Source organism: Chlorocebus sabaeus, chromosome 13 (genome assembly GCF_047675955.1).
Source record: "Chlorocebus sabaeus isolate Y175 chromosome 13, mChlSab1.0.hap1, whole genome shotgun sequence".
Classification (NCBI taxonomy): domain Eukaryota; kingdom Metazoa; phylum Chordata; class Mammalia; order Primates; family Cercopithecidae; genus Chlorocebus; species Chlorocebus sabaeus.
In genome coordinates this window covers 92,269,156-92,285,875 of record NC_132916.1, presented here as the reverse complement: position 1 = coordinate 92,285,875, position 16,720 = coordinate 92,269,156, and the positions used below count along the sequence as shown (strand labels likewise).

Here is a 16,720-nt window from a genome sequence, read left to right as displayed (position 1 = left end):
AACCAACCCAAATGCCCATCAATGATAGACTGGATGAAGAAAATGTGACACATATACACCATGGAATACTATGCTGCCATAAAAAGGAATGAGTTCATGTCCTTTGCAGGGACATGGATGAAGCTGGAAACCATCATTCTCAGCAAACTAACACAAGAACGGAAAACCAAACACCGCATTTTCTCACTCGTAAGTGGGAGCTGAACAATGAGAACACATGGACACAGGGTGGGGAACATCACATACCAGGGCTTGTCAGGGGGTGGGGGTCTGGGGGATGGATAGCCTTAGGAGAAATACCTAATGGAGATGACGGGTTGATAGGTGCAGCAAACCACCATGGCATGTGTATACCTATGTAACAAAACTGCACATTCTGCACATTTACCCCAGAACTTAAAGCATAATAAATTGTAGATATCAGGTACAGCATAATGTTTTGAAATATATATACATTGTGGAACAGCTAAACTGAGCTAATTAACATATGAATTACCTCACATATTTATCACAGGAGAGTAAATTTCAAATGCTCTCATCATAAAAAGGATGTGAGGTGATGAATGTTAATTAGCCTGATTTAATCATTCCACATTATACACATATAACATCACATTGTATCCCATAACTATACACAATTAAAATGATTTTTAAATAAAATGGTAAAAATCACCTATTTGACAATAAATGTACTATATGAGAGTTATTCTTCAGTAATTAGAACTACAATAATGGCCCAGCCATACCTAGGTAAGTGAAGAAACCTCTGAGAACTAATATACTTGTGTTCATCCTTCATATATTTATCAGGCACCTACTGAAGTGCTAGTTGCCAAGGACAGGAACAAGAGGAGATGTTTCCTGCCTAGGAAGCTCCCAATTGGCTAGAGCAGATGACACTTTCACAGCTGATCATAATACAATATGTTAAATGCCATAAAGGCTGATGAATATTGTGCTCTAAAAGAGAGGGTGGAAAGCAGGAATGGACTGCACTGGCAGGGTTGGTTAGGTAGTTTCAGGCATAGGGATCCTGTGTGAGCCAGCAAAGTGCTTGGAGGGAACAGCTGGTGTGGTCATGAACGGAATGGTGTGTGTGCACACACAGTCTGATTTGAAAATAATGCTCTTGCAGCTTCACTTATTAAGAATTTATACCACATGGGCCATTCAATGAAGAAATAAAAGCTTATTAAAATGCAATATTAAACTTCAAATTATTTACAATCTTAAATATATTTTTATTGCAATAAGCCCATGAAATAATATATGATTAAAATGTAATCTATAAAATTCATATTACATACTTGGATACTAGCTGCTGAAAGTTAGTTCTCAAGACACACATCTTAAGTAACTAAGGGAAAGAAAGTTTTAAAATAGAAATAAGAATATGTCTCACTAAAGAAATTCTTCTATTTGAGACTGGACTACTTTTTGAGACATAACAATCTAGTTGTAGGCATAATATCACTAATTTTATTAACATAGGCTAATCTAGGTATTGTGTGAGAGTATACATGTGTGCCAGTGTGTCAGTACACTATAACCTACCTAAAGTCATATTATTCTTCAACTTTCATGGCTAATTCTCATAAAAATGATTACAAGACTTTAATTGCACATTTTAAAAGAAAGTTCACCGTAAAAATACATATACATCTTGAAATATGGAATTTCAACTCATTTGGCAGCAGCTATGGAGACCCAAGTTTAACGAAAGCTTGTTAAAATTGCTTTTTCCTTGTTTTTAATTTTTTTGTAAAATAATCAAAACTCTATTGGCATGAACAGCATTTTAAAATCTTCAGTATTATGTCTGCTGTGTGTGTCATTTGAAACAGATCTTTTTCTCAAAACATAATCAAAGAGAGAAGGGTTATGTTTGCATTTCTTTGTTCAAGGTGTTTATTGCATCTCAGAGGGCATACATGCACTGGGTTTTTAAACTGAAATACAAAGAAAGCCATTTTGAAATTGGTTTTAGGTAATTTTTCCCCATTACAGTGTATGTTATCCCCACAGTAAATTCAGATACAACCACTTTTAAATGGTACCATACATCTATTAAATAATTTGAAAAATAGGCAAACACCTTTCCAACCCAATATGCTTTTATGAAGAGCTGCCAAGCCACTAGCAACACTGATCAACAGTGACCTCATTTGTGCATCAAAATCTTAAGCCAAGCCATCAGCACAGACAGTATGACGACAAATTAAAACTTAAAGAATACAGTATGTACAGTAAAAGATACAATTCTCTGAATTAGTTTAAATCCTAATCACAATGTTACAACAAAACCTACTTTGAGCTCAATTGAAGGATGGAAGAACACTAGTCTACAAAACACACAAAGAAATACTAAATCAACAGATGTACCAAAAACCCACAGTAAAGTAAAAATATCTGCAGTAATATCTTTAAATTACAGATATACCTTGGGGTGCCTTCAGAATAACTTGAACAGTACCTCTCTAACTGCATTTTCATGAACGTGATACAAACAGACTCTACTTTTCAGTGCATTTAATCAAGAATGAATAAATAGGTCAATTTAGATGCAAAACCTGTCAAATATAATTAAAATATATATATTTTAATATAGCAGTGATAAATAGGGGATTCTTCCCATATGATTTTTCATTCTTGATAAGGTAGCTTCAAAGAGAAGTATTTATTATGGACGTTAACCTTTATATTTTTTAAAATAAAATTTCTGAACATATACAGTGCCACAAAAATAAACATTTCTCACAACAGTTGAAGTTCCTGTGATTGGAAAAATGTACTCCACACTGAAAAAAGTTTTGTATATTTATGAGTGTTTTCCTTATTATCTGATATTATCGCACTACGCTTGTAACAGATACAGAAGAAAAGATAATTTATGGGAAGAGTTTTGGGTTTGTTCGAAAGTTATATGTACATTGAAACCTTCAAAAACACAGACACATCTTTCCAAATAGCTCACCACACAACAGCTGCATCATCTGTCCTCAGGCGAAGTCCAGAAAAGCACTAAAGGCATCAGTAACATCCATTCATTGTTTACATCGTACAATACACAAATAATCCAAATACACTACAATTTCGAGAGTAGGGATAACAGCTAAGGTAGTACACATTCCTAATGTTCACTTTCACGGCTGTGCTACACATTTTGGAAGAGAAGTTATGAGTAAGCATTGGGTTTGGTACTGGTGGCTCCCTTTGAAACTGAGCATCAATCTCATTTGAAGTCTCCAAATTCATTTATTTTCCTATTCAGTCACAAAAATTGCAGCTGTAAAGAAAACAAGAATTAGAATTAGAAAAAAAGAGTATTACATAGTCCTCAAACATTTTACTTGCAATTTTACTTCACAGTTTCTGCAAACAACTTTTACATAAAAAGGTCTCTGCATGGACAAATTCACATTTACATACTTTTCACGGCTTTTTAAAACAAGCTTAACATTTTTAAAATTTAGCCAGAAATTAAAAAAAAAACTTTCGAGGTATAGTTTCATTTTAATAATTATATCAACAAAAATTTGAAATTTAGACACATATTAAAAATTTTAGTAGCAGGACATTCGGTATAGCATTCAGTATCTAAGAGCAGCTAACCTTTAAAAACGTCAGCCAAAGAAAAAGGGGGCATGGCCATGACCTTACATTATTTTTTCATGTATTCAGTTACGGTGTTCAATGAGTCACTTACTAAACAGCTGAACCAGTGACAGAATAGAAGAGAATGGAGAGATCCCTGGTGACTCAATGCCTTTTCTCAGCCACTTCCCATTCATCTCCTTGGCTAATTCATGCATCATTCATTTCTGCTGGAAACATTTGTGGGGTCTTAAGGCTTAGCCGCATAGATAACTCTTCATAAAATAGTCATTCTCTCTGTGTGTCTGTCTTTATCTGGCTCTGTCTCTGTCTCTCTTTCTCTGTTTCTGTCTGTCTGTCTCTCTCTCTCTCTCAGGTAAGGACTGTCTCAAGCATACCTGTTTCCTGTACTTATCAAAGTTCCAGGCATATGATTAGAGCAACATTTATTAAGAGGTGAATACAGGCTGCTCTACGCAGTTTCCTTGGTCACTCCTGAAAGTTATTAAGTGTTCATTGTCTCACTTATGTCTACATTAGCCAATCCAAAGTGTAATAGAAAAGTTGGGCATAAGGAGAGTTTACTTGACTGAGATGTCAATACCTTAAAATAATACATCATTAATCTTGTATATTTAAAAAAAATCAAGAATCCACAAAAATCTTAGTAGGCATTAGGGAAGGTTTTTAAGAAATATATGTAGCACAGTAGGTGCATACTGAAAACAACACTGGACAGAAGTCCAAAAACACTGAGTTCTTCCTGGTGGGACACTGGGCAAATTCCTTAATGCCCAAGGATCAGTTCTTTCGGCTGTGAAATGGAGACAAAAAATTTCTGGCTAGTTTATCTCACATGATTGATCTCCTACTAAGAAGTGGATGTGAAAAGTACCATGTAAATTATGTTCGTCCATTCAGCAAGGATTTGTTGAGAACCTACCCACTGTGTTAGGTGCTGGGGTCAATAGTGAACATTTTTCCTTCATTAGTTTCCTTCCATAACTTCAGCATGACTCATTTCATAAATTATACGAAATTTGTGAAATTTAAAACTCGAACATTAGAAATTTAAAATTCTGCTTGAATGCAGAAATGTAAAGAGTAATAATCTAAGCTTTGTGGGGCAAAAGAAGGATAAGCAAAATAAAAATACAATTATGCAGTCAAATACATTCTTAGATGATTTCTAAATGCAATAGTATAAATGTTGACTTTCTATAAATTCCAGTCATCATGTAATAAAGTGGCAATTTTCTAATTTACCAAGTAGCTTGGGCACCTTTTTGCTTTATTAAAGTTAATCGTTGTGCTTTCCAGGATAAGGACAATTTGGAGGTTACTTGTCCTCCCAGTTACATAAATTAAGATTTTAAAAAATTCTTAAAGATAGCTTTTAGTATCTTTAATAAATTATTTTAATAAATTATTACTATTACATACAGCTATTCAACACGCAGAAATAATGAATACCTCTTGAAATAGCTAAGCATTGTATACAGCTCATTATTACAAGCCTACAGGAAAAGCTCAATATTAGATACCTTAAATTGTTTACAAGAAATCCTTGATGTTAAGATCCGCTAATGGGTCCTTTGCTGGAGGTTTCTTGGGACTCTGAGTGGCAGGTGTAGGGCTTGGAGAAAGCTAATGGGAAAAAGACAGCCCCAAAGAGCAGGAATAAAAAGGAGAGGGGGAGAGAGAGACAGAGAGACAGAGACAGAGACAGAGACAGAGACAGACAGAGAGAGAGAGAGAGAGAGAGAGAGAGAGAGAGAGAGAGAGAAAAGCATTAGGCAGAACACATATCAAAGAAAACAAACATGCAGAAAATTAGATGGTTAAAGGCTTATAAAATCTACTTGTTCTACATAGTCACAGAGTTGTGTTTAATTCTGGACTGGTAAAATATACTTCAACTGATATTTGGCTTTCTTGAACTTCTCTGACATCGGATTTAGCCAAAGTAAAATTTAGGGACTCCAGTAGAATAATATGGATATGACTTAGGGAAGATGTGAAAAACTAGTAACATAAAGATACTATGAACAAACAGTAAAACAAACAAACAAACAACTGTTTTCTCTATACAAAAGCATTTTTACTTTGAGTCATTAGTACCTCTAAACTAATAAAGCAATTTAAATGGCTTTTCTTATATGAGAGTGAATTTGAAGGAAAAATAGGAAACAGTTTGCAGAAAGCTATTTAAGAAATTACTTATACTTATTAGCTAAATATACTAGAATTTCATATACATTCTTTTAAGTGAAAATCAGTCAAGTTTGAGGGCACTGTTTGTTTCACATGACCAAATAATTTCCTAGTAGTGAATGCCACTAAATTCTAATGCAACCTATTCAGCTCTCAGAGAAGGCTAAAACTTATTATTAAATACAATAGGAAAGAATCATATTGGACTTGCAGCAAAAGTAACAAATAATTAACTTGCCTTGTTTCTGTTTAACCAGAATCTAAATTATTTTTTCATTGTGTCACAGATACAACTTCTGGGAGCTGGCTTTTACAGGACACAAGGTCTTGAAAAATCTCATGTAGTCTATAGAGTAATAGTTGACATCTAGGCTTTGAGTCTAATTAATCTCCTATGCTTGTAGTAACATGCTGGGACTGTGGGGCAGTGATGTATATTTTTATTAGTTCAGCAAACAGAGTTCCAGAAGTGTGGATTTTGAGCTTTGGTCCTATGTCCAGAAACTGCTGACTAATTATATTATCTATTTGTCAAATTTCCATGTTTAAAACTGGGACATGGGCTGGGTGTGATGACTCATATCTGTAAAATTCCAGCACTTTGGGAGGCCGAGGCAGGAGGATCACTTGAGGCCAGGAGTTTGAGACCAGCCTGGGCAACAAGGTGAGGCCTCATCTCTACAAAAAGTAAAAAAAAAAAATTAGCTGGGTACAGTGGCTTGCACTTGTGGTCCCAGCTACTCAAGAGGCTGAGGTGAGAGATTCCTGGAGCCTGGGAGTTCAAGGCTGCAGTGAGCTATGAGTGCACCACTGCACTTCAGCCTGGGCAACAGAGTGAGACCCTATCTCAAACAAACAAACAAACAAATAACAACAAAAAACCTGGGATCTGCTTCATAGAAATATTTAAAAAAAAGTAAGACTTGAAGTTCCTTAGATAACTCAAAGATTGGTCCATTATTGATAATTAGGTAAGATGACGATATCATACCAACCAATGAAAGAATGCTGGGATAGTCCTGGCATCAGTAATAAAAAAACTACTTTGTTTTCTGAAGCTACCAACTCAACATTTATTTTATTATCTAGTATAATTATGCTTCTCCTCTGATATAGGAAATATAATCTAAAAATTACATAAATATGATGTATCATTACCTGGCTTATTATGAATTCAATTACTGATTAAAACAATGTATTTCCATGATACTATCTATCTTTTATTTTCATTCTTCTAATTAAGTAAATTGTTGCTAACATTGGTATTACACAAGAAAAACAACTGCCTTAAGTAATAAAATTATATTCATTTATTTCTGAAGCTTTCAATATATCAAACACAATAAGGTTAAAAGAAATCTCAGTAACATTGCTCCAAGTTCATAATAACAGAAATATTTCTTTTATTCAAAAAGATGATAGTCATGGATCTATTCAAACATCAAGGAAACATTTATGATAAATGAGATCCCATAGAATTTAAGTATATCTAAGTTACACTTAACCGCAACCATTATACCCAAAACCTTCCTCACTGTCCCCAAAAACAACACTACACAGGGTTCAGTAGTCTTCAGGTAGACTAGAAAATTTCTCCTGAAGCCAGTTATGGCCAGTAATAGCCATGAAGGCTAGGGCTTCTCACATTCTAAATTTCTGTCTTTCAATATCCACCATTCTTTCTCTTGGTCCCTGTTGCTTTTGAGGGGCAAAGTGAAGAAGCTGAAACGAAATCTTGGTAACAGGTCCATGGATTTAGAGATGCATCAAAGAAGCAAAAGCGATTAAGGTATACTCAGAAAGTTCACAGCAGGTATTCCACAGATAAGGCAGTATAAATACTGATTTGATAAGTTAAAAATAGTATAGGACTGAAAACATTTACTCATAGCATTAAAATATATTTGAACTATTTGGTCTAGTTTGTAAAGCATGCTGCTACCAAAGTAGTAATTTGGTGTCCTGACTCCATCCAAGTCAATTTCTCATGAGGAAAACTTCTTTGGTTTGACATGTACCATCACCTCAGCCAGACAATTTAAAAGAGGAATCAGGAAAGCATGATTCATCACTAAGACTAGCACCTCTAGCAGCAAAACGGTTCAACAAAGTGTAATATATTTTGTCATTTTTGAAGAGGAAGTAGCACAGTGTGTAGTAAGGAATTTAGCTTTACCTAAACTGAGATTTTTCCTTTTCCCAGAAAGGTAACCTCTAAATCCTTCTAATTTCCCAAATGGTAGGCGTGTCTTTGTTATTCAAGGTGGGCTCCAGGAACACCTGACAGTTTATGCTAACAAGGTGACTCAGAGTGGAGGCAGAAAGCCCAACCATGTGATTTTAGGGCTGGGTCTTTGGGCCGCATGAAACCAGTCTGATCTTCAGGGGGGAGCAGGGGTTGAAGATTGAGTTCCACAAAATGGGTAACAATTCAACCAACCAATCCTACATAATGAAGCATCAATAAATGCTGGACGCTGAAGCTCAGGTGAGCTTGCGATACTGCATGTGTACTGTCATACGATGATGCCCGGAGGAGAACCCACCTCTGAGGACAAAGAAGCTTCATGTTTAGAACTTTCCCAGATGATGTTTATGTATCTTTTCCTATAACTGGATCTAATTTGTATCCTTTTACTACAATAAAACTCTTATAAGTTTAGTGCTTTCCTGAGTTCTGTGAATCATTCTAGGAAACTGCTTAACCTGAGGGTGGCCATGGAAAAACCTCGAATTTGTAGCCAGCCAGTCTGAAGTGGGGGTGGCCCCGAGGACTCACAAATGTGTGCTTTTTTCCTGCAGTGAGGAGATTCTAAAAGGGACTATTCTCACAGACTATGCAGTTTGGCAAACTTATTGCAGTTAGTGTCACGAGTCTTGGGCAGACATGGCAGTCTGGAGGACTGTGCTGCCAACCTTTCTGGCTAACACTAGGAACACATGCTAAAACTACAGGCCAGAAGCACCCACTTCTCTGGGACAAATGCCTTGGATGCCCTGAATATCTGGATGTTCTCAGGAACCAATCTGAATTAAGTAGGAAGACAATGGAGGGATCTTTAGACAGTAAGTTATTTCCATCCTTTTTTCCCCCAAATCTCACACTTTTGCAGATCTGTCTTCCATGCTCCCTTTACTTCTGAAGCAACAGGTATGAGAATTACATTAGGTAAAAACACTTTACAGTTTGCTACACCAGTGTTTTATACTTATTAGTTAATGTCACTGGCTGGTTTGTGGACATTGAACAAACTGACCTGCGTGCCAGGTACAGCAGCAGCTCCAAAGGGCGGCCTCATCATGGGCTGTGCAAACATGACTGGCTGCTGAGGCATCATGGGCATGCCTGTCCCAGCAGGAGGCTGAGGAGGAAGAATGGAGAGTGGTTCAGAGCATGAGTGGAACCCACTAGGGCACTATCCTGACATTTATTGCTTTTATGTACTTCTGACAATATTTGAGGAATGCAGGACTATGAGGAAGTATAATTTGTAATTTTAACTAGGGATAATGTGAGGCTGTACTGTGAGGGAGAGAGTCGCTAAGGTGGGTGGGTAGCATAAGCCTGGTTGGCCACATGGTATCCTCATCCTAACCAAACTTTATCGTTGTTTATTCATCTTCTCTAAGCATAATTCTTGGAGAGATAAAAATTTGTTTCTTTATGAAAGATGGTCCTAAAATTGGCTGGTAAAATTGGTGAATAAACAGTCCTAGTATAATAATTAAGGGTTGATTTTGATGATGGGCTAACACTATTTGTAAATATTCTAGTAAAAATGATATAACAACGTACTATAGAAATTAATTTGATGGTAGAACATATTTTATGACTGATTTTGTCACTTCATGTGTAGACTACTTAAGGTTTAAAGCAGATGACAACTTTTTAAGTTTTGCTTACTGTGTTTTGGGAAGAATTATATTCTGTAGGAATACTTACTAATTTGGGATTTGGCAAATAATTTAGAAATGTCGATTACAATTTTTAGCATAGGTCATCACTCACCATTCCAAATCCTGCTCCAGGTTGTCCAACCGATGGGGCCCCGGCAACAGGAGGAACTGAACTGGTTGGAGGTACAGCTCCTTGCTACACAGATAGACAGACAGACATACACATACAAATAACACAAAAACACACAAAACAAACAAAAAGAACAATATAATTTGGTTATTGTTTATTTATTTTAAAGATGGGGTATCACTCCATTGCCCAGGCTGGAGTACGATGGCATGATCACAGCTCACTGCAGCCTTGAACTCCTGGGCTCAAGCAATTCTCCCACCTCAGCCTCCTGAATAGCTGGGACCATGAGCACATGCTGCCATGGCTGACCAAGTTTTAAAAATTTTTTGTAGAGATGGGTCATGCTATGCTGCCTAGGCTGGTCTCAAGCTCCTGGCCTCAAACAATCCTCCTGCCTTGGCCTCCCAAAATGCTGGGATTACAGGCAAGAGCCACTGTACCCAGCCGAACATAATTTGATTTTAAAATGACAGAATTTTAAAATGAATGCATGTCAAATATGTATGAGTGGATATGTAAAGAAAATCTCAAATTTCAGTTTTAAATTTAAAAAGGAAAATGGTTTCAGCACCACATCAATGATATAAACAAGATTACTGACTTGATGTTCTCTGTTACAGTGTCATTTGGACTTGCTGGCTTGCAGTTTGCTCACAACATTGGACTTTCTCTCTATCTTTTTAGACCCATCCTCACTGGAAATGAGTCAAACTTCCCTAAGGTTGTCTTTTCCTATCATCATATCCTCTAACGGTATTGGGTTAGACATTTGAGAATTGTTCTAATCTTTCTATATGGCTCCAATTTATATTAAGCAAGGTTTACAGGTGGATGTGGTGGCTCACGCCTGTAATCCCAGCATATTAGGAGGCCGAGGCAGGAGAATCACTTGAGGCCAGGAGTTTAGGAACAGCAACACAGCAGTATGGGCAATGTAGCAAGAACCCATCTCAACAAAAAAAATTTTAAAAGTTAGCTGGGCCTAATTTTTGGTGGTGTGTGCCTGTAGTCTTAGCTACTCAGGAGGCTGAGGTGGGAGGATAGCTTTAGCTCAGAGCTTGAGAATGCAGTGAGTTGTGATAGCACCACTGTACTTCAGCCTGTGTGGCAAAGTGAGACCCTGTCTCTAAAAAAACATCAATAGCAACAAAAACCTTCCATCAAAGAAAAAATCCAGAACTAGATATTTTCATTGGTGAATTCTACCAAATATATAAAGAATTAATATCAATTCTTCTCAAGCTTTTCAAAATAAAGGTAACACTTTTTAACCATTCTTTGATGCCAGTATTACCCTGACACCAAAGCTAGACAAAGATATCACAAACAAAAGAAAACTACAGCACAATATTCCTTATGAATGTTGATGAAAAAATTCTCAACAAAATGCTAGCACACTGGATCCAGGAGCATATTAAAAGATTATACACCATGACCAGGTTTTACCCAGGAATGCAAGGTTGGTTTAATATATGATTAACACATGCAATACACCATATTAATAGAATAAAATAAAAAATTACATGATTATAGTTAACTCCTATAATTTATGTTACCTCAGCATCTATTTAGGATACACCTTTAATTTTCTCATATCAGAAGCAGGGCTTAGTCACTCTTGACACAGTTTCTAGTTCTCTGCCTCCTCCCAGTTCCTTCAGGTGGTCATCTAGACATCTGCTTCATACCAACACCTTCCCTATGGGATAGCTAGATACAACCTACTTGATTTACCCCACTGTCCCCTACACTCTGCAGAGCTAACTGTACAGATATGCCACAACAACCAACTCTCAGTCACAGCGTCATTCCATGGAACTTGTGCCTGCTTGCTGTAAACCTACCAATTAAATTCCTGTGGAAAATCTGCTTGGGTGATATACTAGACCCCAATAAAGGCCTTGGCCCACAGATCCCTCACTCTCACTCTCTTTTGCTCCTACCCACTGGTTGAACACATGTGTCCTGGATGGCTCCCCACTTCCCTTTGGCATGTTGCCCTCTTCTCCCTGGAATCTGTAAGTTTTATTACTGACAGATTCTGTAATTTCATGTGTTTTATCGTATGCCTCCTCTGTGTCTCACTTGACTGACACCTAACTTCTTTGCAGGTCAAGTTCTCTTAGAGAGTGGCTATGTTGGTAGAAATAACACAGTTTAGACAAGAGCCACAAGGGCATTTGCCAGTATAAACAAGCTTCCTGTGAGAGAGACATCTTAGACATGAGGCTTCCACCACAATAAAGAAGTATCCCATGAAAGGCACATTGTAAACAGCAACCCGCTTTTGAGGCCTGTCAGGGCAGGGTTAGAGTTTGCAGCCACTTTCCTAAGAGAGACCTCAAAAACGAATAAGGGAAAATCACAACAATGATCATATCAACAGATGTAGAAAAGCATTTGACAAAGTCCAACAGCTTTTCATGACAAAAAGTACTCAACAAACTAGAAATAGCACGGAAATTCCTCAACCTGATAAAGGGTATCTACAAAAAGCCCACAGCTAACATCATACTTAGTGACTGAAAAAAAATGACTGAAAGCTTTCTACCTAAGAACAGGACAAGGAGGTTCTGAAAGTTCTAAGTCAGGGCAGTTAGCAGGAAAAAGCAAGAAATGGCATCCAGGTGGGAAAGAAAGAATGAAACTATCTTTATGCATTGATGACACAATCTTTTTTATATATAGAAATCCCTAAAGAATCCATATACAACAAAACTATCAAAGCTAATAAACATGTTCTTCAAAGTTGCAGGATATAAGACCAATATACAAAACTCAGTGCAGTGTTCCTGTGGAACTAGCAATGAACAATTGAAAAATGTAATTATGAAAACAGTTCTATTTATAATAGCATCAACAATAAAATATTAAAAAATAAATTTAACAGAAATATGAGACTTGAACACTGCAACTATAGAACATTGTTGAAAGAAATTAAAGAAGAACTAAATAAATGGAAAGACACCCTTTGTTCATGGGTTGGAAGCCTTAATATTAAGATGGTAATAATCTGCAAATTGCTACACAGATTCAATGAAATCCCTATCAAAATTTCAACCACTTTTTTTTGGAGAAACGGATAATCTGAACCTAAAATTTATACAAAAATGCAAGAGAACCAGGATAGCCAAAACAGTTTTTAAAAAGAACAAATTTGGGGGAATCACACTTCCTGGTTTCAAAACTTAAAACAAAGGTACATTAATCAAAACAGGTGGTACTAGCATAAGGACAGACACATAGATCAACATAAGCAAATAAAGAGTCTGGAAATAAACCCACACATCTATGGATAATTTTTTTTCTCTTTCTTAAATTATTCAGCCCAATATGTCAGATGGTCAATTAATTTTTGACAAGGTTATCAAAATCAATTAATCAAGAAAAAATAATCTCTTCCTTTTTTTCTTTTTCTTTTTTTAAGACAGGATCTTGCTCTGTCACCAAGGCTGGAGTGCAGTGGCATGATCATGGCTCACTGCGGCCTCTAGTTCCCTGGCTCAAGTGATTCTCTACTTGCCTGGATCAAGCAATCCTCTTATTTCAGCCTCCTGAGTAGGTGGAACCACAGATGCATGCCACCACATCCGGCTAATTTTATTTTATTTTTTGTACAGATAGGGTGTCATCATGTTGCTCAGGCTAGTCTCAGACTCCTGAGCTCAAGTAATCCATACACCTTAGCTTTCAAAAGTACTGGGATTACAGGTATGAGCTGTTGTACCCAGTCAGAGTAGTCCTTTAAACAAATAATTCTAAGACAACTGAACTTCCACATGCAAAACAATAAATTTGGACCCCTATCATATAAAAAAAAAAAAGAGCTCAAAATAGGTCAAAGATTTAATGTAAGAAGTAAAACTATAAAACTCCTGGAAAGAAACATAGGTAAAAAATTTCAAGACCTATGATTAAGGCAATAGTTTTTAGCAATATGACACCAAAAGCACAAGTAATAAAAGCAAAAAATAGATAAATTGGAGTTTATCAAAATTAAGAACTTTTGTGCATCAAAGGACACTATCAAGAAAATGAAGAGCTAACTCGCAGAATGAGATAAAAATATTGGCAAATCATTTATCTGATAAGCATCTAGTATCCCGAATATGAAAGATCTCTTTCAACTCCATAATAAAAAGACAACCCAATTATAAAATGGGCTAAGGATATTGTAGGGTAGCAGAATATGCCACCCCAAAATATGACACTTTGGCATAATAATTACTTTGAGCTGAAGGCAACTGAAAAGAAGCAGATACAAGAAAAGCTCTCCTCCTTCTCACTATTTGGAACATAAATTTACAGAGATATTTCTCCTCCCCTCTCTATCAGGGACAAACGTTTATCACTAGAGACAACTTGAGACCCGAATCAGCCTGAAGAGGGCATCAGAACAAAATGCCTAACAAACTTGACTAATTAGCCTTGAACTGCCATTATTTTCTCATCTATTTGCCACCTTAGAGAGTCAAAGTCCTTTTCCTTTGTCTTGTGACTTCTCTAAACATTTATTGTTCCTTTGCTAAGATGCCACCTAAGCCCACGTTCTAATCAAGCCTCTGAGTTACTCATCCTGAGTGCTCCCATGAGTAAGCATGATGCATGCGCTAATAACTGCTGTTTCTTTTATTCTTTTTAATTTGTCTTTGGTCAGTCCAGTGTTCACAGCCCCAGCCAGAGAGTCTAGGAGCGTAGAAAGAATTCTTCCTCCTCTACAACATAAATAGACATTTCTCTAAAGAAGATATACAAATGATCAATACACACATGAAAAGATGTTAAACATTGTTAGTCATCAGGGAAATGCATATCAATGTCATAATGAAATACCACTTCATGCTCATTAGAATGATATAATAAATAATGAAATGAAAAATAACAAGTGTTGGGAGGATAAAGAGAACTGGAAACCCTATGTATTGCTGGTGGCAATGTAAAATAATGTAGCTGTTATGGAAAAGCTTGGCAGTTCCTCAAAAGTTAAACATCGACTTACAGATGACCCAGAGTTCTATTCCAAATAGAAATGAGGATATATGTTCATATGAAAACTCATATATGATAATAAATACCTATTATGTGTAACAGAAACAACATAAGTGTTCATCAACTGATGAATGGATAAACAAAATGTGATATATCCATAAAATGAAATATATTCAGCCATAAAAATGAAGTACTGATACATACTTCAATATGGATAAACCTAGAAAATGTTATGCTAATTAGTAAAAGAAGCCAGGCACAAAAAGCTATAAGGGTAAGGGGAAATTGAAAGAGACTGCATTTCTTTTTGGGGTGATGGAAATATTATGAAATTAAGACAATAGTGATGGTTTTGCAATGCTGTAAATATACTAAGAATCATTGAATTGTATACTTTAAGTTGTTAAAATAGTGAATTTAAATGTTACGTGAATTTTATGTCAATAAAAAATTTTTCAAAAGAAATAAAATACCTATAAAACTATATTTCACATTAATGCTTTACCCATCACTCAATAGGGTAGGTGGTAGGCTATTTACTAGACCAGAATTGCATCATTAGGACTTCAGGCTATAAAAGAGAAAAGGGCTTTATTAGTTATCAAAGCAAAATGAACCTGCAGAAATTCCTGATCAAATAAATGGTCAAACAGTTTGAAGAAATTGTCTGAGTTAGTCATTTTGCTAAAATGGTAGATTAACTCTTAGATTCAGTGGTGATAAGATTTTAATTGGGATGCCACTTGACTGGTACAGCTCTAGCACCTTGAGTTCTCATGTAAGCAAAATGAAGCCCAACATAAATAATAAAATGAAGCTGGAGACTTTACCAATCAGAAATTGCCAACTAACAGATTCTAACTAGAGACTTTATCAAGTAGAGATCAACAACTAACTTCTAATTAGGGTCTTTCTATTCTGATCAACCAAATATATTTTGTTGTACTTCTCTATCAGCCAATAGAAGTTCATGGTCCACACTGCTATGCTGGAGCTCTCGGAACCTCTTCTGTTTCTGACTGGTACCTGATTAATGGATCATTCTTCACTTAAATAAACTCTGTTAAACTTGCATAATCATAGCTCACTGTAGGCTCAAACTCTTGGGCTCAAGCAATCCTCCTGTCTCAGCCTCTCATGTAGCTTTTACTACAGGCATGTGCCACCACACCCAGCTAACTTTTTAATTTTTCTAGAGATGGGGCCTCACTATGCTGCCCAGGCTGGTCTCAAATTCCTGGCCTCAAGTGATCCTCCTGCCTCAGTTGCTGGGAGTATATGGGTAAGTCATTGCACCCAGTTCAACTCTGTTAAATTAATTTTGTCTAAAGCTTTTCTTTTAACAGTGATCTTCTTGCAAAATGCACATATTTCTGAATTGCAAGTATCTTCCCACTTCTTCGATAAAAAGTTAATAGGTCTGCTGTGCACTGTAAAACACATTCGAATAAGTAACCCAGGAAGCACAGGGCTCCTGATGGCAATGATGACAGAGCCCTGCCAGCAGACATAGTTCAAATTCAAGTCCTGCTAAGGTTTTTAGATCTAACTTGGGTTCTGTGATCTGAAAAATGTTATAGCTACACCTCTAAGAAGCAATTAAGGGAAAATTGGAATAAGTGGGGATAAGTAATCTTAGTTCTTATCTATCAATAAAAACTTTAAAAAAGCAGCAAAAGGATCCCCCTTCCCAAATCTGCATCCTTCCTCTCCTTCTCAATAGCAAAGACCTGTAGATTACAAGGAAAATTGGGAAACACTGCTTTGCTGCTTCTGAAGCACTTGTTTCTGGTGTCTCTAGCTTCTTTTCTTTGAGTATTCCTAGAAAGAGACTATAAAGGAACAGAAGGATGGAAGAGATCAACCGGGGAGGCAGGGTATAAGGGCATGTGA

General features: G+C 36.4%; 1 protein-coding gene across 26 annotated transcripts in view; it reads right to left on the bottom strand.

Moving 5' to 3' along the window:
* Positions 1 to 1,696: 1,696 nt before the first annotated feature.
* Positions 1,697 to 16,720, bottom strand: part of SNAP91 (synaptosome associated protein 91) — a 150,639-nt gene continuing 135,615 nt past the window's right edge. For 6 of the 26 annotated variants that reach the window (XM_038002225.2, XM_073022607.1, XM_073022608.1 and 3 more), the window contains 4 exons: positions 9,818 to 9,901; positions 9,066 to 9,170; positions 5,139 to 5,241; positions 2,162 to 3,286 (listed from right to left, as the gene is read on the bottom strand). In XM_038002225.2, coding sequence (XP_037858153.1) covers positions 5,149 to 5,241; positions 9,066 to 9,170; positions 9,818 to 9,901 — 282 coding nt within the window. In that variant the 3' untranslated portion in view covers positions 2,162 to 3,286; positions 5,139 to 5,148. Of the gene's footprint in view, positions 3,287 to 5,138; positions 5,242 to 9,065; positions 9,171 to 9,817; positions 9,902 to 16,720 lie in introns of all 26 variants that reach the window. The other 20 variants (XM_073022602.1, XM_038002212.2, XM_038002211.2 and 17 more) reach the window with 13 other exon arrangements.